The 27834-nt window shown below is 42.9% G+C and overlaps 2 protein-coding genes and 1 pseudogene across 3 annotated transcripts in view; 1 reads left to right on the plus strand and 2 right to left on the minus strand.

The window, feature by feature from the left end:
- Positions 1–27834, plus strand: part of LOC145341129 (mediator of RNA polymerase II transcription subunit 12-like protein) — a 564757-nt gene that overhangs the window by 214752 nt on the left and 322171 nt on the right.
- Positions 7360–21576, minus strand: LOC145341127 (P2Y purinoceptor 12-like). Its single transcript, XM_080186001.1, has 2 exons — positions 21478–21576; positions 7360–11623 (listed from the first exon to the last, which is right to left on the minus strand). Exons 1-2 carry the CDS (start codon positions 21524–21526, stop codon positions 10581–10583), a joined length of 1092 nt encoding a protein of 363 aa, XP_080042127.1. The 5' UTR covers positions 21527–21576; the 3' UTR covers positions 7360–10580.
- LOC145341128 (P2Y purinoceptor 14-like) lies at positions 22438–26293 on the minus strand (annotated as a pseudogene). The gene is made up of 2 exons (XR_013886337.1): positions 26142–26293; positions 22438–23543 (listed from the first exon to the last, which is right to left on the minus strand). The product of XR_013886337.1 is annotated as a P2Y purinoceptor 14-like (transcript).

Genomic DNA, 27834 nt, shown 5'->3' on the forward strand with positions numbered 1-27834 from the left:
TGATCTTATTGAATGGCGGGGCAGGCTTGAAGGGCCAGATGGCCTACTTCTGCTCCTATTTCTTATGTTCTTATGTTAATGATGCCTATCGTCGATTGTCACAAAAACACATGCAGTTCGGTCATGTCATTTAGAAGGAAATCTGACGTCCTTAGCTGGTCTGACCCCCATGTCACTCCAGATTCACAGCAATGAGGATTACCCTTAATTGTCCTCTGAAACTGAGGGCTGTTAGGGAAGGACAAAGGCGTTGTGCCAGCCAACGGCACTTACACCTTGTGAACAAATTAATAATGAATTTCCTGCTATTTGTGGTCATTTTATTAATAACAAATGTATAAAAAATGTTGGAAATTTTAAACTAAGCTGTAAATGCCCACATTATGTGAAGTTGAGCCATTTATTGTTCTTCCCCCATTTGGTAGCTCTTTTATCTTATAACGGAATGTGCTTACCTTCTAGGTCTAACCAAAGATTCACACCTAAATGCTACTGAATTTTAGGGCACTGATAAAGCAGAAGTTCTTTTTCAGGACAGTTCTCTTTTCCTCCCAGTTATCTGCTGTTGTATTTGTCTGCTATCAATTTGAGCATTTTGCAGCTCTGTGGCAGTGTAAGGTATTTGCAGAAGTTTGCTTTCAGGATGTATGTGACACAGCAGGGCAAACATTTCCAAACCGAGGAGTGGAGTTACGCAAGTGATTCTTCTAATTTTGTGTGAGTCTATTTCTCTAGAACTGGCCATTGCTTCTTGTACTGAAGTTGAGAAAGATGGAAGTTGCATGCTTTTAGTTTTGGTGGCAGTGATTTTACACAATTTCCTTTTAAAAGCATGACATAATACTTCTTACTTGACACGTCTTTTCAAAAACTTGCTGTTGGTGCAATGCAAGTCAATAACTTACACTTCTGTGGTGTCTTTCACTTCTTTAATTTTTTTCCATGAGTGCAAAAGCACCCAAGATTGTGTACTTAAATTTCTGGAGTGGGGCTTTTGCTGTATAGATTTTACATCTGTAATGTGAGAGCACATCCACTATGCACCCCTTGTGGCAGTAGAATTAACTAACCACATTGAAGGGAAGATTTCTTTAATGGCGAAGATCCAATTTAGAGTCCACACTGGTTTAAGAGAGTTAATCTATGCTGAAATTTCCCCCACAATGTTTAAACAGTAACAAACCTAAATGCCTGAGAGATAATAAAACTGAGTGCAGTGATCACTGACATGGTTAGATTGACTGGATATATGGAACTCTGAGTTCACTGCTTGTTCAGATTGAGTTGAGAGTATCTGATTTAATGTTCTGAAATTATCTTCGAATGCAGAGAAACACACTGAGGTGAAAAACTGTCCTGGAGAAACAGGGAGCAGGTTCTGAAGGAATAACCCACCTCAACATGACACTGATGGTCACAGAAAATAAAATCCCATTAAGACAAGAGTAATTACTTACCTGAATGGATGTTCTTGATGTGGTATTTACTGTGTGTCTGTCAGAGTAAGAGTTTCTTGCAGCAGTACTGGACTGAACTTGTATGCGCAAAGTACCCGTTTTACTTTCACGATATTGGTGAGTTCAGCATTTCCTGTCACCAAAATTAGGGAACTGTGCAGCGAACAATTAACGTCCTTCCAAATGCTCAATTTGGATTAGTATTGTGACCTCCCATTCTTTTCAATGGGAAAGAATGTTCCCAATGGTGGGGGAGTCCAGAACTCGGGGTCATAGTTTGAGGCTAAGGGGTAAACTGTTTAGAACTGAGGGTGAAGAAATTTCTTCACTCACAGAGTGTTGAATGTGTGGCATTCACTACCATAGAAAGTAGTTAAGGCCAAAACGTTTGATGTCAAGAAAAAATTGGATATAGCTCTTGAGGCTAAAGAGATCAAGGGATATGAGAGAAAGGGGGTGATCAGGATATTGAATTTGATGATCAGCCATGACCATAATGAATGGTGGGGCAGGCTCCAAGGGCCAAATAGTTTGCCTCTAGTTTCTGTGTTTGTATAATGTGGAACAGCGTGTGTGTGTGTGTGTGTCTGTGTGCACGTGTGTGTGTGTGCACGCGCGTGTGTCTGCACATGTGTGTGTGTGTGTGTGTGTACACTTTTGACATGTCACCGTGGTTTTGAACATATCCTTGTCAATTTTGAACTTACACAGAAATCTGTGTCACTTTGGTTAATCTGTACTTGGACGTTCTCGTCTCCCTTTGATAACAATGATAAGGAGATGTTAGTGAAGATACAAAAAGGTGTCAGAAAGATGATAGCAAAGCTAGGTTGGGAAGAAAGGGTGAGAGGTTGGAGCACCTGGCTCGGGGGAAAGAAAAGGCTGAGGGATAACGTGGTAGCTGGGGGACTTCAAGACTGTTTTGATAGATTAAAAGTGGATGAAATGCTGTTTTGTTTGCACACGAGCCAAGTTGTTGCAAGAGTTGTGTTGAGTTTGAACAATGTGATTTAAAAGAACCAAACCCCTTATGTTTGGCAGTGGGCACAGACATTAATGTGTCCACTGGAACTGAGTAGAACTGACCAAATTAATGTGTCCTTTTCCTGGTGATATTTATGTCTGGGACTGGACTCCCTGTGTCCCTGGTTCTCTGCCCCTCCCTGGAGTTGCTCTGTAGTCTCCAGCCTCTTTTGTACATGCTGACTTGTTCAGAGGTTGACTTCATCCTTTTCAAGGACAGGAGAGGATACCTCATTGCACCCCCTTGGAAATCATAGGAGGATCTTCAGGGAAAATCAGGTAGATAGTGGATCCCAAGAAAATAAATTAGCGGAATGTCTAAGAGATTTTTCGAGCAGCTTGTAACAGAGCGCCTGTGGACCTGATGAAGGGGCAGCGCTCTGAAAGTTGATGCTACCAAATAAACCTGTTGGACTTTAACTTGATGTTGTGAGACTTCTTACTGTGCCTACTCCAATCCAACACTGGCATTTCCAATCAGATATAAAAGGCAAGAGAAAGGCAAAAACAGACATTGGATCACTGAAAAATTAGGCTGGTGAAGTAATGATAGGAAACAAAGAAATGGCAGAGGAACTGAATAGTTACATTCCGTAGTCTTCACAGTGGAAGACACCAGTGGGATGCCAGAGCTTCAGGAGAATCAGGAAGCAAGGTGAGTGTAGAGGCCATCACTAGGGAGAAGATTCTGGGGAAACTGAAAGATCTGAAGGTGGATAAATAATCTGGACTGATGGAATACACCCCAGGGTTCTCAAAGAGATAGCTGAGGAAATTGTGGAGGCATTGGTGGTGATCGTTCAGGAATCACTTGAGACAGGGAGGGTCTAGGGAGGACTGGAAAGTAGCTAAAGTAACACTGGTGTTTAAGAAGGGAGGGAGTTGGCAGATGGGAAATTATAGGTTGGTTAGCCTGACTTCGATCGTTGGCAAGATTTTCCATTATTAAAGATGAGATTGCCGAGTACTTGGAAGTGCGTGATAAAATAGGTCTGAGGGGCGGTCATGCCTGACAAATCTGTTAGAGTTCTTTGAGGAGGTAACAAAGGAGTTAGATAAAGGAAAACCAGTGGACATGATTTATTTAGATATTCAGAAGGTCTTTGACAAGGTGCTGCACAGGAGACTTAAATAAGTTAAGAGCCCATTGTGTTAAGAGTAAGATCCTGGCATGGATAAAGGATTGGCTGACTGGCAGAAGGCTGAGACTGGGGATAAAGGGGTCTTCTTCAAGATGGCAGCCGGTGACTAGTGGCGTGCCTCAGGGGTTGGTGCTGGGTCCACAACTTTTCACAATATACATTAACGATTTGGAAGAAAGTACTAAAGACACTGTTGCTAAGTTTGCCGATGACACAAAGATATGTAGAGGGACAGTAGTATTGAGGAAGTAGGGGGGCTGCAGAAGGACTTGGACAGGTTAGATAGCCAGCAAAGAAGTGGCAGATGGAATACAACATGGAAAAATTTGAGGTTATGCACTTTGGAAGGAGGAATGGAGGCATAGACTATTTTCTAAATGGGAAAATGTTTAGGAAATCACAAATTCACAGTTGGGAGTCCTTATTCAAGATTCTCTTACGGTTAACTTGCAGATTCAGCTGGCAGTTAGGAAGGCAAATGCAATGTTAGCAATCATGTTGAGACGGTGAGAATACAAAGAGAGGGATGTGCTTCTGAGGCTGTATAAGGCTTTGGTCAGACCCCATTTGTAGAATTGTGAGCAGCTTTGAGCCCCGTATCTAAAGAAGGATATGTTGGCCTTGGAGAAGGTCCAGAGGAATTTCACAAAGATGATCCTTAGAATGAAGAGCTTGTCGTATGAGGAATGGTTGATGACTCTGGGTCTGTACTCATTAGAATTTAGAAGGAAGAGGGGGGATCTTATTGAAACTTAAGGATACTGCGAGGCCTGGAAAAAGTGGACATGGAGAGGATGTTTCCACTAGTAGGACAAACTAGAACCACCTCAGGCTAAAGGGACGATCCTTTTAAACAGAGATGAAGAGGAATTTCTTCAGCCAGAGAGTGGTGAATCTGTGGAACTCTTTGCTGCAGAACGCTGTGGAGGCCAGGTCATTGAGTGTTTTTAAGACAGAGATAGGTAGGTTTTTGATTAATAAGGGGATCAAGGGTTATGGGGAAAAGGCAGGTGAATGGGAATAAGATAAATATCAGCCATGATTGAATGGCGGAGCACACTCGATGGGCCGAGTGGCCTAATTCTGATCCTCTGTCTTATGGTCTTATAGCTAAGATTCCAAGATACTTCGGGCCACCTTCCCAGGTCTTCTTTCGATTTGTGTGATTGCTGAAACCAGGATTTCCCAGCATGTATGTGTCTTTTGTCATGGATGCTGAACTATACAAGGGGACATTTTGAAATGTCCCCTTTAACTTAAGATAAAAAAGAACATGTTGATATTGTTCATGGAATCAAAGTAGACTCCCAATTAATATCACAATTTGGAGAAATGTCAACATGATCTGGTTGTCCTGGGAAGAGAAACTAAAATCAAATCCCATTGTAGCAGCCTTGCAGTTTCAACTGCTTTTCTCACAGTGAAAGACAACTGCTCTTTGAAACAAAGCAGTTAGTTCTGTGGGAAACCAAAGTGAACTGTTCCATATTAACAACCAAGCAGGATGCTTGTGAGAATTTGGTTTATGTTTTAAAGAAAGGCACTAGAACAGACTTGGCTGTTGAATATTTAATGAATGGGGATTCATTTTTATGTACTTTGCTAGTGATAATTGGATGCAGAAAACTTGAACAGGGAGTAGAGCGATTGTTGAAGGACATTGGAAGTTTTATCCTGGTGTGGCAGGGAGAGCTGGCAGTGATAGTGGAATTGTTGCTATAATGGTGCATATTTGTCGTAAGTGAAGTGTTCTGTAAAGACATTTTATAAAACAAATCTTGATTTTGCTAGTCAATAAAATGAACGATACCTTCCTTTTCAGTTTGAGATATTAGTTACTTGTCAGTTGATGTTTGGACCTTATATTGAATTTGGTTTGTTGCTATTTATTTTGAAAATCTTAAATCAACCCCATTGGTTTATTTCTGTTATGTTACACTGTGGAGGTGATGTTTCCTCTGTGCAATTTTGGTACTGTCCCAAAGGGGTATACCTCGCCTGTAATCTTAAGTAAGTATGTTTGAGGGAGTCAGAAGTTATTAGTATAGGAAAATTAGAGCAGAATCGGGCACACTCTATTACGAACATTTAACAGGTCTTTATTTTAAAACTGATGACAACCTTTGTAGAATCATAAAATCACTACAGGAGGAGGCCATTCGGCCCATCGAGTCTGCACCGACACCAATCCCATCCAGCGCCAATCCCTGCTGAATTATCCTGCTAATCCCTCTAACCTATCACATCCTGGGGCACTGAGGGTTAATTTAGCATGTCCAATCAGCCTAATCTGCGCATCTTTGGACTGTGGGAGGAAATTAGAGCACCCAGAGGAAACCCACGCAAACATGGGGAGACTGTGCAAACTCCACACAAACAGTGACCCAAGTCGGGAGTCAAATCCAGGTCCCTGGAATTGTGAGGCAGCAGTGCTAACTGCTATGTCACTGTGCCACCCATTACATTATTAAAACAATTAACAAACTGAATAAACTCCTCAATAAAATGCTGTCTGAATAATAAAGACTCATGAATGAATCAAAGGCTTACAAATTCCAATAATTCTCAAAAGGATATATATATATATATACAATCAAGCACTTGTCAAAAGTCTGAAGGTCGTTGCTATTCAGGTCTAACACACCTTCTGAGTTGGTCTATTTTCTGACTGTAAATGTTAAGTTTTATGAAGACATACATTAAACTGCAGGATTGTGTATGAGTGACTCACCTCTACCTCCTTCTGACTGAAGAGGTGGCAAGAATACTCTAACAGATATTTCCCCTTGACTGAGTTTAAATACCTAGAGTTGTCTTTCAGTATTCTTGCAGTTTGAGTGCTTGAGGCTGTCAACAACACTCAAATTTGAAATCAGTTGATCCTGTGTCTTGCTTTAAACTTATTGGTCCAATTCAAAAGCTTGTTTTGCTGTGCTGGAACTCTGGCTGCTAGGCTTTTGACACAGTACTGCAAAATTGGCTTCTGCAACCTGGTTTCTTCAATTTAAAAATCCAAGTACAAATGATTTTTGAAGAAACAATGGTATATGATTTCTTCTTTTGGTTTCAGCATTTCTTTTCAATATTTACATTTGTCCAACACCACATTTTAAACTTTATATATGCAACTTCATATCAGTTAGTCATTTGGGAAATTTGTCACATTATGAAAAGTTATTGTTCCTTATGCGGATTATAACCCTATTATATATCATCCGTAAGCTGATGAAATAAATATAATTAAATAACAAAGGAAACGTACCATTGTTCACCAGTAGAGCAATAGATATTGTTGGGAGGGTGTTGATTACGAAATAGTCTGCCTTAAAGATGTCTTCATAGTCTTCAGTAGATTAATTGTAAGTCTTCATTAACAAGTGGAGCTATTTACAATGTACTGTAAGGGCCAGGTATTATCCTCATGGTTAGACCTCGCACAGTTCTGCTAAACACCACACTCGCTCCAGGGTCTCGATCATGTGCCTTCCTAAATCACCCTGTGGCCATTACTATATTCCATTCCCCATTAGTCCGTTATGTGTCAGACCCATCTGTTACAAGCCCAGTTGATGTTATAACTTCACAGGAAGGTCGCAGAATGGAACCTGGCTCAAACTCTTACTTTTTTTATAAAATGTGGATGTGGAGAAATAGAGTTAGAGGGCTGCCAATTATTTTGTAAAAACAATAAAAAATATTTATTCAACATGAAGTATTTGATTTTAATACAGCACTCCTTCATTCCCTCCCTTATCTTCACAGATGTAAGCATACTTCAAAGGTAACATCCCACTTTGAAAGCAAATGGCTAATACCACTCAATCAATAACCTGTGGATTTATCCTTAAATTCCTGCTGGTTGATTGCCACTTGTGTGTTTTCAAAGTTCACTCTTAAAAAAAACGTGCTTTAAAATTGTCTTTCAAACAATGCTTTCCCTCAGCTGTTTTCATCAAGGATCCACCTCCAGGTTTTCCCAATATCCTTCCAAATGTTGTTTTCTCTCCAGTGTATTACGAAAGATTTCCAACTAGATTGGAAACTAGATTTCTAACTTTCATTTCAGTATTTTCTTTGCCTTGCATTGGCACAGCATCCAAACTGGGACACAAAAACTCATGTACTTAGTCCCTTACTGAATACTATTGTTTCCAAATGCTGGAAATGTGGACACCAAACTTACAGTTGCTTCTGTTTGCTGCCTTTCCCTGAGTCAACTTCACCAGGGTCTGCACTTTCAGCTCTGTCTTTAGCTTCAGTGACAGTAACCCTGCTTCAAAAGCAACTTCCCCTGTTTCTTTAATTTGAGACTTTCTCTTCACTTCTCTAGTTTCTGTAACTAACTGTTTTCTAGATTTCTGGCATATGCCTTCTTTGCCTCTTGCTCCATTGTATGGCTTTTTTTCCAGGAACGTGGCAAGAGATATTCCATTCTTTCCTGCAAAGCCACTCCTATTCTAGCTCCCAGTTAAAACTAAAAAGCTCTTCGCCCTAAAGGTGTGGCTAAGCAACATTACAAACCTTTTCCAGGCTCCTGTTTACTTCTCCTGTCGTAAAATCTCTTGGCACAATTGAAATATTGATTGAACTGTAATCAAACGCCCATACATACAAACGCCGTTACTTAATGTAAGTCTATCTAGAGGACACAAAACTACTAAATTAAACCCACTTAAATATATATCTAATTAAGTAGCTCATTTAAAGTACCTCTTTTGTTCTGATTTTAATACAACACGAATAATAGCCCTTTCCTTTTAAATAATACTGATTAACAAATCAAATCCAATCAAATTTGATTTGTTTCTATCTGGTCCAGTGGTCACTTCACAACATTCGGGCAAATGTAAAAGCATTTCAGTTCTTATTTCACTTTCACAGTTGCTAACATTATTTGGGAAGGAGCTGGTTGTGCTATCTTTATGCAGGATTGTTTTCTAAAATAAGCACTCCTCCCTGTTTTAATTTAAAGTCTATTTATTTACTTTAAATGGCCACAGGGCTCTGGGATGAGGATAGTCCTGCTCCCCCTCAAAACTAATTCCCTTTTCAATGTAATTGCTCACCTACAACAATGTCTTACGCCCGCTGAATGTACAGGGCGATAGTGTGGTGGCAAAACAGCAAGTGCCCAGTGTAATCAAGGGCAAAATTTTACATTGCTCTGATGAATAAATGTTCATGGCATAGAGAGTAACATATTGGCGCCGATAGGAGAATGCCGAGCATTTGAACAGGAATTGGAGTAAGTATAAATGAGTCATTTTCTGCTTGGCCAGATGTAACGAGTGGTGTGCTATAGAGATTAGCCCTAGAGTAGGGAGGTTATGCTTCAGTTACACAGAGCACTGTTGAGGCCACTGAACTGAAGAGGGATCCAGGTGTCTGAATTCATGAATTACAAAAGACTGGAATGCAGGTACAGCAAGTAATTCAGGAAGCTAATAGATGATTATCATTTATTGCGAGAGGAATTGAATATAAAAATAGAGATGCTGTGCTACTTTGGTACAGGACATTGGTGCGACCACATCTGGAATACTGTATATAGTATTGGGCTTAGTCAAATGATCAACTGTGGAGAGCAGGTTTAGATGCAATAAATGCATGCTGGAAGACTGGAGTAATTGCAAACCTTGGTGAGTGCTGTGGTTGTTGGTGATTGCAGCAAATTTGAACCTTAGTGCATGCCATTGTTACCCATCATTATGGTGAATTTGAACCTTGGTTAATGATATTGTTGGGGACCAGACAGGAAACTCCAAGATATGTTATGAAGTTAGTCTAGATCCTAACTTTTCCTCTTGATTTTGACATCCTGATGAACAGAAGGTGTTCTGCTCCAGGTATGATTCAATTGACCGACTGGGAAGTTTTTATCAAAACAAACTTCATTTAAGAGCATTTTATAATGCAGCAATAAGAATTGGCATAAACTTTACCAATTTAAATATGTAAGCATGATAAGTTATAATTCTTAACAGCAGCTCTCTCTATAGTTTCAATTTAAGCCATAGCCCCATAGATATAAACCCCTTCTTCAGAACCTGTTAGTACTAAAAACAGGTATGTTCACATAGATATGAGATTGCTAGCCTTTCAATTCCTCTGGACAGAAATCCAAACAGACACCTCACATACAACCACCTCCAGAGAAAGATTCATCACCAAACAGCAGAATTTGAGAAATAAATTTATTTCCTGGCAGATTCTAGATTCTAAATCCGGAGAGAGAAAGAGAGACACTGTTCTCCAACAACTCCAAGCAGCATCTAAGCTCGATCTTACTGTGTAAGCCTAGCTTCACCCAATCACCTAACTTTTCTGTCAGTCAGCCGAATTGAGCCCTACTCTGAAACTCCCCTGCGGAAAACACTAAAATAACAGAACAGTACTAGCCCGGATTAAAATAAACTTTCTAGCTAATAGGACCAATTATGGTGCTGCAGGAACAATACAGGACTGCCGGATACAGACCCCATGTAGTCTTGAAAAACAATCCTGCACAAGGTACATGACTTGGTGAATGCTATAGTTGCATGTGATTCTGGCAAAAGGTTGTTGAATGCCACGGCTGCTTTTGTTTATGATGCCAGAAGTTCCAGGGTCCAATTCACATTGAGGTCTTAAAATGTTCCTTGGCCAACATGTATTCATCAGTTGACATCACTAGTGGCTGACTAGCTGACTTCATCTCATTGCCAACTTGTGGGACCTCATTGTGTGTAATTTGGTCACTGTTTTCGACAAGAAGACAGAAAAGTGACAATATTTCAAAAACATTTCAATCGCTGTGAAGTATCTTTGCAGTAGCTGTTAGGTAAACCCCATGCCTTAATTCTTCCCATCTTCTAATCACCTTTAACCATCTCTTCAGAAATTTTCTAGTTTATTCTTAGTAATTGGAATAATTGCGAGCAATTGCAAGATTGATGTTACATTATTTTGCACTGTTGAATTAACTGGTGTTCCTGTTATCCAGCACAATTTGTGAAGGGACATGCAAGGACTGATCGTTGTGTGAGTCATTGCCCATGGAGTTTTTGTCCAGGCCTAACTTTGACCGAAATGTCTTGCAAAACAGAAAGTAGATCACTGGATCTAAGCAGGCGTTAAGTGTTGCCAGCACATTCGCCAATTCTTTAAAGTGGAAGAGAGACTTTTGCCAGAAACACCCAGTGATGATATTAACCTGAGTTAGAATGTAAGGAAGCCTCGCGATGTGGTAGGGAACAAAACACACCACAAAGACAGCAAGGAGGATTAGAATGTTGTTCTTTGCCTTGGCTTGCTTTCTGAGGGAGCTTGCCGATGGGGATTTGTCAAGACGTTTTGCAGCTTGAAAGTAAAAGAAGCAAAGCGCTATCAACACACAGAGAAACAGAAATGTGCAACCAACGTGGAGGATTATATGCCAGTGAACTCCTGAACCACTTCTAAATCCTAAGCATGTTTCTTTTGTTTTATTCTGGGGTGGCTTTTCCCCTGTCAGCAACATGTATGAAGTTCCAAGGCTGAGAAGAACACACCAGGTTCCGACGGAGACAATTTTTGCAGCTTTGAGAGTTTGAAATGAATGTATTTTGAACGGTTTGACAATTTTCAGGTATCTGGTGGCCGCAATGTATCCCAGGAAGAGAATGCTTGAATACATGTTCAAATAGAGGATGCATGTTGTGTAACTGCAGTAGATTTTTCTCATTATTGTGAAGTCCAGTTTCTTCTCTGCGCCAATTCTTATCGGCAGTGAGAGGACCAGCATTAAATCGGCTGCGACCAGACTCTTTAAGTAGATGGTGACACTGTTGCTGTTGGGAACGTGACAGAAGTACACCCAGAAAGCCAGGCTGTTGAGAATGATTCCAACGAGAAATATTAGCGAGTAGGCAACAATGGTAAAAATTGCCAAGCCGTCAGACGAAAACTGGCAAGTGGTGTTGCCGGGGGAGTTTGTGCTTGTAACAGTCTTGATACGTTGTGTCGGATCAGCCATCAATACGTCTGAAAGTTAGAATAGAATATGTTATTTTTCTCGAAACATTTCACAAAATGACTTGTTGAGAGACTATCCTTGAGAGACTATCCTTGGCGGTGGCACGGTAGCACAGTGGTTAGCACTGCTGCTTCACAGCTCCAAGGACCTGGGTTTGATTTCCAGCTCGGGTAACTGTCTGCACATTCCCCTCGCATCTGCATGGGTTTCCTCCCGGTGCTCCGGTTCCCTCCCATCATCCAAAGATGTGCGGGTTAGGTTGATTGGCCATGCTAAGATTGCCCCTTAGTGTCCTGAGATGCTTGGATTAGCGGGTAAAATATGTAGGGATATGGAAGTAGGGCCTGGGTGGGATTGTGATCGGTGCAGACTCGATGGGCCGAAGGGCCTCTTTCTGCACTGTAGGGTTCTATGATTCTATGAGAAGCAGGAAGTGCTGGTGTCAGGGATCCAGTATTTTATTTTAATGATTATTGTTTGTTGGAAGTTTGTAAATATATTTTACAGGCATTATGATATGTTAGAAATGCAACAGCAGATCGTGACAATGGAGTTGATGTGCTTTGCGAGAAAGCAAACAAGTTTTACATTTCTTTGTTAGCGTCACAAATAAGTTTACATAAATACTCCAATGAAGTTACTGTGAAAATCCCCTAGTTGCCACAATCTGTCCTCATGAGACGGAATTTACCACTGCCTATATTTAACCAGAATCTTTTGACGTAAAAAAATGCTGCCACACATAATAAAGGATGTAACTACGCTTTGAAGACTTTGTGTATGTTCTTCTTGAAAGACAGAACTTGCATTTATGTAGCACCTATCATAAATTCAGTTCTCCCATATCCATTCCTGGCTAATGAAGTAGTTTTGAAGCGTAGTCATTGTTGTGACATCTGAAATGTGAGAACAAAATATTTGGCACTGAAGGTAGTGCTTTCAATGTATCAGTGAGAATCCTCTGAATCCAGTGTTTTGGATTCTGGAAATATATCATAGTTGTTCACCTATCTAATTACCAGCTTTGAATCGGTAAATGTAACAAATGTATGAGGGGAAACTACGTTGGTTTGATCATCAGTTGATGACTTGGTCTCATTTTGTGCTATCTGCTGGTCTTCTTGTGTAGAAAAATCTTCAAATGTTGGAAATATTAAACAAAGCCATGAATGCCCATATTATGTGAACTTCAACCATTAGCCGTTCTTACCCCATTTCATTTCATGTTATTCACCTTGCACTGAACCTGTTTTATCTTCTAGGCCTAAGAAACAATTCATACTATTACACTTCAAGGGACAGCTTCAAAATAAAGGGGGGGGGGGGGTGGTGGTTGGAGGGTGCAGTTTAGATCAGAGTTGAGGAGGAACTTCTTCACTCAAAGGGTGGTGAGTCTCTGGAATTCTCTGCCCATTGAAGTGGTGGAGGCTACCTTGTCGAATATATTTAAGTCACGGGTAGATAGATTTCTGATAGGCAAGGGAATTAAGGGTTTTGGGGAGAAAGCGGGAAAGTGGAACTGATCCATTTCAGATCAGCCATGATCTTATTGAATGGCGGGGCAGGCTCGAAGGGCTAGATGGCCTACTCCTGCTCCTATTTCTTATATTCTCAAAGATAAAACAGGCGTGTTTTTTCAGCACATTCTTTCTTCCTCCCCATGACCCGCTGATTTTGTAATTGTTTGTCTGTGATGAAACAAAATTATTTTGAAGTTATGTGTCGGGTTAAAGTGTACACGGAGAAAAGTGCTTTCAGGATGTGTATGACACAGCCCAAGCAGATGTTTCACAACTTAGGTCAGGGAGTTACACAACTTATCCTTCTGATCTGGTCATTGCTTCTTGTACTGAACACTAGATTCATAACTGAACATTTAGCAGAGAAAGATAGGAAGATGTTAAGACTCTAGTGCAGTTATTTGATCAAGTTTTGCTTTGAAACTGTGGTCCTGAAACTTAATTTCCAAAGCCTCCTTATGTTAAAACAATTTTCCGGTGACTTTCTCTTGTTGTTTTGCCCCCATGAGTTCAAAATCACCCGAGATTATGTACTTAACTTTCTGGAGTGGGACTTGTGCCATATAGAGACCTCCCGTCTCTAACGCGAGGGCTCTAACACAGTGCCAAGGTGGACTCCTTGTTGCTGTAGAACTCACTAACCATAGATTCCTCCACCTGGGAGGGAAGATTCCTTTAATGATAAAGACCTGGTAAGATTCTGCACCCATTTAGAAGAGTTAATCTACGCTGAAACTTCCCTCACAATGTTTAAACAGTGTCAAACCTAAATGTGAGACAATAAAACCAAGTGCAATGATAACTGACGTGGTTAGATTAATTGGTTATGTGCAACTCTTGGAGTTTACTTAGAGTTGTTCAAAATATCTGATGACCACATATATATAAGAACATAAGAAATAGGAGCAGGAGTAGGCCATCAAGCCCTTCGAGCCTGCCCTGCCATTCAATAAGATCATGGCTGATCTGTCGTGGCTCAGTTCCACATTCCCGCCCTCTCCCCATAACCCTCAATCCCCTCTCTTATCAAAAACCCATCAACCTGCGTCTTAAAAATATTTAGCGAGGCAGCCTCCACCACTTCAACGGGCAGAGAATTCCAGAGATTCACCACCCTTTGAGTGAAGAAGTTCCTCCTCAACTCCGTTCTAAACCGCCCCCCCTTTATCTTGAGGCTGTGCCCCCTCGTCCTACTATCCTTTCTGAGCGGGAAGAGTCTCTCCACCTCTATCCTATCCATCCCATTCATCATCTTATACGTCTCAATGAGATCTCCCCTCATTCTTCTAAACTCTAACGAGTACAAGCCTAGTTTATTCAGCCTCTCCTCATAGCTCAACCCCCTCAACTCCGGCATCAGCCTAGTAAACCTCCTCTGCACTCCCTCCAAGGCCAAAATATCCTTGCGTAAGTACGGCGCCCAAAACTGCACACAGTACTCCAGCTGCGGCCTCACCAATGCCCTACACAGCCGCAGCAAGACCTCTCTACTTTTATATTCAATCCCCCTCGCTATGAAGGCCAGCATCCCATTAGCCTTCCTGACCACCTGCTGCACCTGCAAGCTGGGTTTTTGCGACTCATGCACAAGGACCCCGAGGTCCCTCTGCACCGTCGCCTGCTGCAGTTTTTCTCCACGTAAGTAATAATCCTTCCTACCATTATTCTTACCAAAGTGGACCACCTCGCACTTGCCAACATTAAATTCCATTTGCCATTTCCTGGCCCATTCGCCCAGCCTATCTAGATCCTTCTGCAGACTCTCCACACCCTCCGCGCAATTTGCCGTTCCCCCAATCTTGGTGTTATCAGCAAATTTCGACACCATACACTTGGTTCCCTCCTCCAGATCATCGATATAAATGGTAAATAGCTGAGGCCCCAGCACCGACACCTGGGGCACTCCACTAGTCACCATCCGCCAATCCGAATAGCACCCATTGACCCCCACTCTCTCCCACAAACACACAAGAAAAATCACCTGCCTGACCAGAGTGTTTGTTGAGGTATTCCTCAGTGCCTGTAGGATCAAGATGTCCTGCAGCGATACTGGACCGAACGTGCATGTGTATTTCTTTTTAGTTCTTATGATGTTGATCAACTGATGTGTTCATCATTTCCTCTAACCAGAAATGGTAGGTCTTGAGCCAATTAGTTTAACTTGGACCAGCATCGTGATTCTGAGAAATAGTGATATTAAACAGGAAACAGGGTGTTTCTTTTCTTTTCATGGAATGCGAGCACTGCTCTTCAGACCAGGTGTTCCTTTCACCAGAATTAGGAAGTGGTGGCATGAATATTCAATGTTCGACTCCAATCAGCATGTTGTCTTTAAGTAATACTGATGTACAACAGCAAATAAGGCATTCGATTTGAAGCTCTAACTATGCATTTTATGGTTTCCTTGTGTGTATGCGGGTGGGGGGGGGAGGTGTGTGTGTGTGTGTGTGTGTGTGTGTGTGTGTGTGTGTGTGTGTGTGTGTGTGTGTGTGTGTGTGTGTGTGTGTGTGCGCACACGCGCGCATGCATGTGAGCATAGTGTGTGCATGTCTGTATGTACTTCCCCATATCACAGCTCAGCATCAAGCATTTGATTGTCAGAATGAAACTTACACAGCAAACTGGCCAATGTTGGTTAGTCTACAACAGAAACAGAGAATGTTGGAAGATCTCAGCAGGCCTGACAGCATCTGCGGTTCTTATATTTGGCAGTGGGCCCAGCCACATTGCCACTGGAATTGAGTAGAACTGGACTGTTCCTGGTGATATTTGTGCCTGGGACTGGAGTCCCTGGGCCCCTGTGGTTCTCTGCCCCTCCCTGGAATTGTTCCTCATTCTCTTATGTTACAACCGTAGTATTCCGACAGTGCAGAATGATTTATTCAGCCCCTTGGCTCTGCACTGACACTCCAAAAGGGCTTCCCATCCAGATCCTCCTCACTGCCCTATCCCGTAACCCCGCACATTTACCATGGCTAATCCATCCAACCTACACATCCCTGGACACAAAGGGGCAGTTTTCTGTGACCAAGCCACCTAAACTATTGGGAGCAGCACAGTGGTTAGCACTGCTGCCTCACAGCGGCAGGGACCCAGGTTCAACTCCCAGCGTAGTGTCTGTGTGGAATTTACAGAATCTAGCTGTGTCAGCATGGGTTTCCTTCGGGCGTTCCGGTTTCCCCTCTCAGTCCAAAGATGTGCGGGTTAGGTGGATTGACCTACTGATGACATGTCCAAGCTGGGGATTAGCCATGCTAAATTGCCCTTTAGTGTCAGGGGGGGCTAGCTAGGGTAAGTGCATGAGGTTATGAGGATAGGGCCTGAGTATGATTTTGGTTGGTGCAGATGCAATGGACCGAATGGACTCCTTCTACACTATAGGGTTCTGTAGGATTCTATCACAATCTTTGGGCTATGGGAAGAAATTAGAGTAGCTGGAGGAAACCCACGCAAACATGGGGAGAACGTGCGATCTCCACGCAAACGGTCACCCGTGGCCGGGATTGAACCTGGGTATCTGATGTGTGAGATAGGAATGCTAACCACCGTGTTACTCTTGCTGCCTGTGTTTAGAGAGGAAGCAGAAGTTTACAAGTGTAGAAAATAGATTGTGTGGGGAAGAGGAATGGACACCATTTTGTGGAGCTTGACTGAGACATGGGAGTGCAATGGAACACAGACGAGGTTGTGTGAGGGTTGGGGAGATAGTGAGAAGGTGTCTGGATGGAGGGGAATGAGAGGAACTGCAAACTATGTTGGTCTGAGTTGTATTATATAGGACAATGCTGGGGAGCGCATTGTGTGGGGTTTGGCAGCTGCAAAGTGTTTTGGTGCCTTACCACCTACCTGAGGTCCATAGAACCATGGAAAATTACAGCTCAGAAACAGGCCTTTTGGCTCTTCTTGTCTGTGCCGAACCATTTTTTTGCCTAGTCCCACTGACCTGCACCTGGACCATATCACTCCACACCCCTCTCATCCATGTACCTGTCCAAGGTCCTTTCACAACATTGCTTTTAGGTTCAAAAGATTATGCTCCTTCTGCAGACATCTCCCAGATTTTTTCATACGCACCTACTTGATTGGAGAAGCTGGTCTCATCTTTCCCAGTGACTGGAGGGGAAACCTCTTTGCATTCTATGCATCCTTCAGCAGACCCTCCTGTTAGGATTAGAGTCATAGAAGTTTACAGCATGGAAACAGGCCCTTCGGTCCAACTTGTCCGTGCCACTCTTTTTTTTAACGATTAAGCTAGTCCCAATTGCCCATGTTTGGCCCACATCCCTCGATGCCCATTTTACTTGTATAACTGTCTAAACACTTTTTAAAAGACAAAATTATGCTTGCCTCTACTACCACTGCACGGGACAGCATGGTAGCACAGTGGTTAGCACTGCTGCTTTACAGAACCAAGGACCCGGGTTTGATTCCCGGCTTGGGTCACTGTCTGCGTTGAGTTTGCACGTTCTTCCAGTGCCTGCGTGGGTTTCCTCCGGGTGCTTTGGTTTCCTCCCACATTCAGAAAGACGTGCTGGTTAGGTGCATTGACCTGAACAGGTACCGGACTGTGGCAACTCGGGGAATTTCACAGTAACTTGATTGCAGTGTTAATGTAAGCCTCACTTGTGATTAATAAATAAACTTTATTTATTTACCTCTGGCAGCTTGTCCCAGACACTCATCACCCTTTGTGTGAAAAAATTACTCCTCTGGATCCTTTTGTATCTCTCCCCTCTCACCTTAAACCTATGCCCTCTAGTTTTAGACTCCCCTACCTTTGGGAAAAGATATTTACTATCTAGCTGATCTATGCCCCGATAGTTGACCTATTCCTGGATGCTCGGGAGCACCCTTCCCTGGATTCCTTCATTCTCCTAGATTGCTTAAACCAATGGAATCAGTGTGGCCTGGGGGAGGGTTTTCTGGCCTCTCCACCATGTGTTTCTTGCGGTGGGAAGAGTCGTGCCGTTCGCCGGTGGCGAGATCTCCTGGTCCATTTCCTGTCAATCAGATCTCCCTTTGACTACACCTCATGCGCCAGGAAACCTACAGTGTGGGCGTGTCAGCGATGGGTCAGTAGATCCTGCCGACGTGAACAGCCGGAAAATCCCGGCCGATATCAGGATTTCCCCCAGCAGGGTTGGCTATATTTGTATCTGTTGTCAAAACATCGATGTCCCCTTTACGCTAAGGTAAGACAGCGCATTTTGAAAGTCGACGCGAGGTCTCGGTGAGGCGCAATGTCAGCGTCAGTTTCTGATAAACACCAGAAATGCCAAAGCGACCTGCCCATTTTGGGGAGAGAGAGGCTAAAATAGAAATCAGTTGGAAAAATGTGGCAGTTTTCACTCATTACCTTATGGAATATAACAGCCGCTGTCTGGGATGCTGAAACAAAGCAGCTACTTCTGTGAGGAATCAGGGGTGGACTGTGTCAAGTTCGCAACCAAGCAGGATGTTTGTGAAAGTTTGGAATGAAAGAGAATAGAGCAGACTCGGCTTTTGAAGGTTTGACGACTGGTCAGCCACCTTAAATGTGCCTTGCTAATGACAATGAAATCCTGGAAACCTGAGCAGAGAGTCGAGCAATTGTTGAACCACAGTGATAGTTTTGACCTGGCAGGATGAAATGCTCCTCGGCTGGAGAGCTAGTGGTGAGTGTGGGACTGTAATGCTACAAAGTGTAATGCTACGTATCTTTCATAAATGAGGTGATGCATAAAGGCTTTTCACAAAACATTGGTTGTATTAGTTTGTAAATGTGAAAGGTTAGCACCGCTGCCTCACGGCACCAGTGACCCCGGTTCAATTCCTGGTTTGGGTCACTGCCTGTGCGAAGTTTGCAGGTTCTCCCCGTGTCTGCATGGGTTTCCTCCGGGTACTCCAGTTTCTTCCCGCAGTCCAAAAGGCATGTTGGCTACGTGCATTTTCAACCCTGTCGTGTATCCTTAAAGTTTATTTATCAGTCGCAAGTAAGGCTTACATTAACCCTATAATGAAGTTACTGTGAAATTCCCTTAGTCACCACATTCCGGCACCTGTTCTGGTCAATGCTCCTAACCAGCACGTCTTTCAGACTGTGGGAGGAAACCAGAGCACCCGGAGGAAACCCGTGCAGGAAAATGTGCAGACTCTGCACAGGCAGTGAACCGAGCTGGGTATCGAACCCCGGGTCCCTGGTGCTGCCAGGCAGCAGTGTTAACCACTGTACCATTGTGCAACCCATATCATCCCTAGGCGAAGGATTGATGCAATGCAAATAACAATGGATGCGTACCATTGTTTGCCAACAGGGCAGTATAAATAACAACCCTTTCCTTTCGAATGATGTTACATAATTTTATTCAAGTGTTTAATTGCATTTGATTTATTTCCTTCCATTTAATCCAATGGTCACTTCACCACGAGTGAGCAAAATGAAAGATCATTCTGGTTCTTGTTTCACATTCAGATGTGCTAATGTTGCTTACGAGGTAGCTGGTTATGCTCTCTTTTATGGAGGGTTTTTTTCCTAAAATGAGAACTCCTCCCTGTTTTAATTCGAAGACTATCTGCTTATTTTGAATGGTTGGGGGTCTCCAGGGTGGGGATCAATTCTGTTGAGCTGTAAAACTCTCTTGTCAGTGTAAGTGTTCACACGCACCATTGTTCAACTTCCACTAACTGTACAGGACAATTAGCAAGTTGATAAAACTGCAGGTATGCGATATAATCAAGTGTGGAAGTTCACATCCCCTCCCCCCCACCCACCGCCCTGGGTTCTTGTTGGGTGGGCGGTGGGGGGGGAGGGGGAACTGTAAAATTTATTGGATGGTCTTCCCACTGGGGGCTCTGAGCCACCTGGCCTCCTTGCAATTTTGCTTTGGGATGCTGAGGCTTATTACAGCCCACCTGCCATTGCCTCAATGGAGGCCCTTAATAATATCCAGTTACTGACCAGCTAAGGAGCATTTCCTTCTCACCATCAGTTTTCAAGTTGAGTTCAGTGGCAGGGGTGAAGCATGTAAAGTAACCCAGTTCAGGCCTTGTGCGGGAAGCCGAGGCGGGGGGGTGGTGGAATAGAGATAGATGCCTCCATTGGCAGCTTCTTTGCCCCGTTCCTGCCACCTACAAAAAGGACTGGCTCCCTCGGGACCACCCTCTCTGTCAGCCTCGCTGGCGACACTCCCAGCCCCTTGCCCTTACGTCGCAGCCCCACCTGCCAACCTGCGATGAGAAAGCCAACCTCGTCCTGAACTCTTGGGACTGAGGCTCTGGCCACTGTTTGCAGTCTCCGTCTTGTCTCCTTCAATGCAGGGACTCAAGCTAATCAGGTTGGTTAAAGGCTATGGGGTGGCCTATGAATTGGCGGGGATGTGTTTGCCACCATCTTCTGGGATGGTGGGAAGGTAAATTCCACCATCAGAAAAATTCTGTCTTCAAAAAATGTTTCTGATCCTTGCTGCGCTCCCTCACTTCCAATTTTCTGAGCACCTAAGTGAACACATTGATCTAAAATGGTCTCTGTCATTCTCTAGGCTATTAAGGAAATGTCTCATTTCGATTATTGAACCAACATGGGGTGGCACAGTGACACAGTGGTTACCACTGCTGCCTTACATCAGCAGGGGCCCAGGTCCAATTCCGGGCTTGGCGTCACTGTCTGCGCAGATTCTACAAGCTCTCCCGGTGTCTGCGTGAGTTTCCTCCAAGTGGAAGGGCTTCTGGGGTGTGGCTGCAAGTTTCCTCCCACAGTCCAAAGATGTGCAGGTTAGGTTGATTGGCCATGCTAAATTGACCTGAGTGTCAGAGCGATTATCAGGGTAAAGATGTGGAGTTATGGGAATAGGGCCTGGACAGGATTGTGGCCGGTGCAGACTTGATGGGCCGAATGGCCTCCTTCTGCACTGTAGGGAATCTGTGATTCTATGAACATTGTGTGTGTGTGTGTGTGTGTGTGTGTGTGTGTGTGTGTGTGTGTGTGTGTGTGTGTAACATGGCCATGTTATATGTTACATAACCGTCAACAGTGGGACACAATGAAGCGTTAATTTTCCTCTCAGAATTCTTTAGTTTATATCAAAACCAGGAGTGTTTCCTCCCACAGTCCAAAGATGTGTAGGTTAGGGGGTCAGTGGGATAAATATATGGGGATGGGGCCTGGGGGGGGAGAGTTGGTGCAGACTTGATGGGCTGAATGGGCTCCGTCTGCCCTGTTGGGATTCCATGATTAATATTGCACTGTTTTAGAGTTCCTTTTTATGCTTACATTTTTTTACTGCAAATTATGAAAATTATAAACTATCCGCGTGTAGGCATTTCACACTTTTAGCTGTTTAATTGCAAATGTGGGTGTTGCTTACCTATGAGATGCCTCTCTATTTTTGACTCTCTGTCTCTCCGTGTTTTCATGATTCTGCCACCAGAATGAGAGCGTGAGTCACAGATATCTAGTGCATGGATGGTTACTTAGATTCTAATCTCCTGCAAAGTACATAACGAGTTATTCAATGCCAAGGTTGATGACAATGCCAAGATTGCGAAAGGGTTGAGAGTGTTTGATTTGGTTACTCGTCCTCTTGCTGCAAAGCACTTAGTTTCTTAATCTGAATGTACTGAAGCTTTCCACTTCCTGCAGAGTTCTGAGCAGTAGACAGATAACCAAAGAAAAAAAAACCCTGAAGCTTTTAATAGCTGCAGGTCAGGGCGGTTTCCACTTTCCTGATGAGAGCTGTGGTCAATTAACTCTGTACAAACTCTTGGCCAAATGATCAGCTGTGGAGAGCAAGTCTAGATGCAGTAAATTCATGCTGAAAGACTTAGTATTATGGTCAGTTTGAGCCTTGGGGAATGCTGTAGTTTCTGGTGATTACGATGCCAGAGCTTCTGGGGTGTGGCTCAAATTGGGATCTTAAAAGTCTTCCGTGGTCAACATGTGTCACTTAGCTGCCATCGCCAGAGGCTGACTAACATAATTCATCTCGTTGTTGGTTTGGGGGAATCTCATTGTGTGCAATTTGGTCACCGTGTTTTGACAAAATGACAAAAATGTGCCAATATTTTCAAAGCGTTTCAATTGCTGTGAAGTACTTTTGCAGCTGTTCTTAGATAAATTCACTGGCCTGAATTTTCCAATGACGCCAGCGGGATTTTCCCATCCTGCATCAGTTAATGGAGATTTGGTTTGTCTCCGAATTCTCTGTTTTGGCTGCAGTGGGAGCGTGGCGTGAAGGGCCAATGTCTTCATTTTTCCCATGTCTGAATTTTTAAAAATTTCTCTTCAGAAATTTTCTATTTCGTTTTTAGTAATTGGAATAATTGTGAGTAATGGCAGGGTCAAGCTGATCTGGCGAGATTGACGTTACATTCTTTCACACTATTGAATTGCCAACTGTTGGTTCGTCGAGTATCGTTTGTGAAGCATTAGCATGTAATGACTGATCATTGTGTGCATCTTTGTCATTGGAGCTTTTGTCCAGGCCCAACTTTGAGCGAAATGCCTTGCAAAACAGAAAGTAGATCACTGGATCAACACAGGCATTAAGCGAGGACAGCACAATGGCAGATTCCTTAAAGTGATAGAGAGTCTTTTTCCAAAAGCACCCAGCGATGACATCAATCTGGCTTAAAATGTAAGGAAGCCTCGCGATGTGGTAGGGAACAAAACACACCACAAAGACAGCAAGAAGGATTAGAATATTGTTCTTTGCCTTGGCTTGCTTTCTGAGGGAGTTTGGAGATGGGGATTTGTCAAGACGTTTTGCAGTTTGAAAGTAAAAGAAGCAAAGTGCTATCAACACACAGAGAAACAGAAACGTGCAACCAACGTGGAGGGTTATATGCCATTGAACTCCTGAACCACTTCTAAGTTCTAAGCATGTTTCTTTTGTTCTATTCTGTGGTTGCTTTTTTTCTGTTAGCAACATGTATGAAGTTCCAAGGCTGAGAAGAACACACCAGGTTCCGACGGAGACAATTCTTGCAGACTTGAGAGTCTGATATGCATAGCTTTTGAGTGGTTTGACAATTTTCAGGTATCTGGTGGCCGCAATGTATCCCAGGAAGAGAATGCTTGAATACATGTTCAAATAGAAGACGCATGTTGTAAAATTGCAGTAGATCTTTCTCATTATTGTGGAGCCTATCTTGTTCTCGCCGATGATTCTTATTGGCAGTGAGAGAACCAGCATTAAGTCGGCTACCACCAAGTTCTTTAAGTAGACGGTGATGCTGTTGCTGCTGGGAACATGACAGAAGTACACCCAGAAAGCCAGGCTGTTGAGAATGATTCCAACGACACAAATTAATGAATAGGCAGTAATGATAAAACTAACCAATCCATGAGAGGAAATCTGGCAAGTGGCGTTGCTGGGGGAATTTGTGTTTGTAACAATCTCGATACGTTGTGTCGGATCAGCCATCAATACGTCTGAAAGTTAGAAAAGAATACGTTATTTTTCTAGAACCATTTCACACGATGATTCGTTAAAAGAGACAATTCTGGAGAAGCAGGAAGTGCTGGGGTCAGGTATTCAGTATGTCCACTGACGCGGCACAGTGGTTAGCATTGCTACCTCCCAGCGCCTGGGACCTGGTTTCGATTCCCAGTTTGGATCACTGTCCGTGCGGAGTCTGCACATTCTCCCTGCGTAGGTTTCCTCTGGCTGCTGTGTCCAAAGAACATGGTGGTTAGGTCCATTGGCCATGCTAAATCAACCCTCAGTGTACCCGAACAGGCCCCAGAGCGTGGTGACTAGGGGACTTTCACAGTAACTTCATTGTAGTGTTAATGCAAACCAACTTGTGACACTAATAAAGAAAACTTTAAATAAACTTTAAAGAATAATTATTCTGTGATAAAGTTTGTCAGTATGTTTTGCATCTATTTTGAAATGTTAGAATTGCAACAGCAGATAACGACAACGGACTTGATGAGAAAGGAAGTTAGCTCTGCCCCTTTTTAGCAAGAAACCTTTGAAATAACAAATTCTGCAATGCTGATGTAAAAGTATTCAGAACTTGGTGTTTATTCTTTATGAAAGAGTGAACTTGCATTGTTTATAGCACCTATTTTAAATTTGCGTGGTCCCAAAGATTTTTACACTGAATGAAGTACTATTGAAATGTAAAAGGTCATAAGTCCCAGATAACCATAAACTCCCATCAAAGGGAAGAGCTGACTGTTGGTGATTTAACCCAAGGATCACCACACCGCAGGTGAGTGGCTAAAACTAGAATCAGAGGGCACAACCTCAAGCTGAAAGGGACAATTCTTTAAAACAGAGATGAGGAGGAATTTCTTCAGCCAGAGAGTGGTGAATTTGTGAAACTCTTTGCCGCAGAAGGCTGTAGAGGTCAGGTCATTGAGTTTCTTTAAGACAGAGATACATAAGTTCTTGATTAATAAGGGGATCGGGGTTATGGGGAAAAGGCAGGAGAATGGGGACGAGAAAGATATCAACCCTAATTGAATGGTGGAGCAGACTCAATGGGCTGACTGGCCTAATTCTGCTCCTGTGTCTTATGGTCTTATGGTGGGGTCTTCATGAAACACTGTGGCTTGTTTGGAAATTAAACTTGTGCTATCGGTGTTGCTGGACTGAGCTAACTGTGGTCACTATTGCAAGTAGGAAGCACAAGATCAGTTTAAGTTTATTTATTAGTGTCACAAATAAGGCTTACATTAACAATGCAATGAAGTTACTGTGAAAATCCCCTAGTAGCCACACTCTGGCACCTGTTCTGGTACATTGAGGGAGAATTTAGTATGGCCAACGCACCCAACTAGCACTTTCAGACTGTGGGAAGAAACCGGAGCGCCTGGAGGAAACCCACGCAGGCACACGAAGAGCGTGCAAATTCCATGAAGACGGTGATCAAAGCCAGGAATTGAACCCGGGTCCCCGGCGCTGAGAGGCAGCAGCGTTAGTCACCCTGCCACCTATCAATGTCCTGCAAATATTAATTCATTCGACACATTAATGTGAAATACTCTGGATCTAATGTTTTAGATTCTGGCAAATGAATCATAGTTATTAATTACAAATTCATTAATTCATTACAAATTGTGAATAGTAAATGTCACAAAATATATGTGGGAAAGAAACTTTCCACTTTTTAGAATCTGAATGCATAATCTAACCTTCCTGCTATCTGTTGGTCATTTTGTTTAAAGAAACATCAAATTTTGGAGATTGCATCAGCAATTACAATGTGGCTAGTACCTGGTTCCCCAGGAAGAGAGTTGCACAACTGATTCTTCTAATTTTGTGCAAATGTATTTCCCCAGAACTGGTCATTGTTTCTCGTACTGAATGCTACATTTGTTACTGAGAAATTAAGAGAGAAAGATGGAAAGATGTACTGTTTGGTGGCATTTATTTAACAAACTTCAGTTTAAAACCACGGCATAAAGTTTCTTTCTTAAAATTTATTTTACAGAACATGCTTCTGTTGAAACAAAAGTTAATACTTGCATTTCTCTGGTGACTTTCACTTCTGTACTTTCGTCCCGTGAGTGAAAAAATGACCCGAGATTATGTACTCAAGTTTCTGGAATGAGTATTGTGCCGAATACAGACCTCCTGTCCTTAATGCGAGGGCCACCCTGCCAAGCCTTGTTACTGTAGAACTAACTAACCATAGATTTCTCCACCTCAGGGGGTGGATTTCTTTAATGGCAAAGACCTAATATAATTCCATACATGTTTAAAAGAGTTAATCTACGCTGAGACTTCTCTCACAATGTTCAAACAGTAACAAGTCTAAATGCCTGAGTGCAGTGATCACTGACGTGCTTAGATTGATTGGTTGTGTGCAACTCTTTGAGTTCACTCCTTATTTAGATTTAGTTCACTCTGTCTGATTTAAAATTCTCTTAATTATCTTCTAATGCAAAAAAAAACACATTGAGGTGAAAAACTTTCCTGGAGAAACAGGGATCAAATTTTGAAAGAGTAACCAGTCTCAACATAGCACTCACAGTCACAGTATATAACATTCCACAAACAAAAGAAAAATCATCTACCTGATTAGATGTTCTTGATCTGGTATTTACTCTGTGTCTGTCAGAGCAAGAGCTCGCGCAGAGATACTGGGCTGAACTTGTTTGCACTAAATTTTTTTTCTTAAACCTCATGATATTCCTGGCGAATGCGTGCTGTTCTGCATTTCCTTCAACCAGAAGCAGTAAGTAGCGAAATGAATAGTCAAAACGTCAAAGGTTAAGCTCAGATCAGTATTGTGACTTAAGGTAATAATGTTGTACAACAGGAAATAGGGTATTCAATTTAAGGATTTAACTCTACATTGTATAGCTTCCTTGTGTGGTGTGGTGTGGTGTTGTGTGGTTTGTATGTATTTCTATGCATAACATATTACGCCTCGGGTTTAAACTTTTGATTTAAAAAATTCCCTATGTCACTTTATTTAGATGTATGGAGAGTTTGCCTTGCTGCTTCAATCAGTGTCACCATCACTAGCCTAAACTTTGCAGTTTCAGAGAATTATAGAATCCTAGATAGGGTTGGGGTCTGGGTGGGATTGTGGTCAGTGCAGTTCTAGGAGGGGTGGGGGGAGGGTTTCCCATCCTGCCAGCCATGGGAATCGTAGTGGGTTGTGGGGGTGGGGGGGGGGGGGGGGGGGGGGGGCGATTTTCCGGTTTTGGGGCAAGCGCGGCCAGGAAGTGTTCATTTGATAAGGAGGCAATGGGGAAGGTGTGACACGTGTTCTCAAGGATGATACCAGAACTGAGGATGATTGTTGTCAGTCGTCCCTTGATTTGACGATGAGGCCTTCCCTGGGTTACGAGCTCCTGTCATGGATCTTGACGGCACTGAACGGGCGGATTCTCGGTCTGCAGATTTTTGGGAACATGGTACATCAGGAAGTGGAATTTAGTGTGCCGGATTTCCGTCCTTCCTTCCTTTCTTTCCCTTCTGCCTCATCATTAAGGTATTTGGAAATGAAACATGACACCGCTTGGCGGACAAGTTATCACCATTTGGAGTGATTGGTAGCAAGCTCCTCCCAGTCATTAATGCCAATGCTGGTGGACTTCAAGGGAAGTTTCAGAGTACCTTTGAAACATTTTCTTTGTCCTCTTCTGGAACCCTGGTCTTTGACGGTTGGGGGAAAACAGGATCTGCAAGGGGAGAAGCCTCTGGACACATTGTGCAATCCATTGAGGTTCATTTCAGTTGGGGTTTTTGATTAACTGCTTGTGGAACTGGAGCTTGTTTGATGATCCTGCCTTTGCATCAGGAGGCTGCATGGCTGATGGAATTTATCTGGCACCCTTATGTGTCACCGAGGAATGTGAAACTTTTGTTGACTTGCGGGGATCTTGTTTATCAAACGCTAATTGTTGTAGTCTGGGGAAAGCTGAGCTGGGTGTAGCTGATCTGACAGCGTCCACCCATGGCAGCAAGGTTGGGAGACGTGCTAGACAGTGTCCGGTCGAGAAAATCCTCAACTGGTAGGACAGGCAATGGGGAATTGTGCGTCTTAGCAGTTGAGAAGGTGGAAGAGAGCTGCAGTGGCAGGGTGGTCCTGATTGCTGTGGCTCAACATGTGACTGAGAGGACGTAATTATAAAGCTGAAGGGGCTGGAGCACTGATTGCTGGAAAAGAAAAGGCTTGTGAATAAGCTTATAAGGGTGTAAAAGGGTATGATAGATTAAAAATGGAAAGCTGCTGCTTTTTCTGCATCGCGGAAATTG

Source organism: Carcharhinus amblyrhynchos, chromosome 3, assembly GCF_965287045.1.
Source record: "Carcharhinus amblyrhynchos chromosome 3, sCarAmb.v2.hapA, whole genome shotgun sequence".
Lineage (NCBI taxonomy): Eukaryota > Metazoa > Chordata > Chondrichthyes > Carcharhiniformes > Carcharhinidae > Carcharhinus > Carcharhinus amblyrhynchos.

Coding starts and splice junctions, on each gene's coding strand:
- LOC145341127 (XM_080186001.1), bottom strand. CDS start 21,526: ATGAAAACACGGAGAGACAGAGAGTCAAAAATAGAGAGGCATCTCATA. Junction 11,624..21,477: donor AATAGAGAGGCATCTCATAG/GTAAGCAACACC, acceptor TCTAACTTTCAG/ACGTATTGATGGCTGATCCG.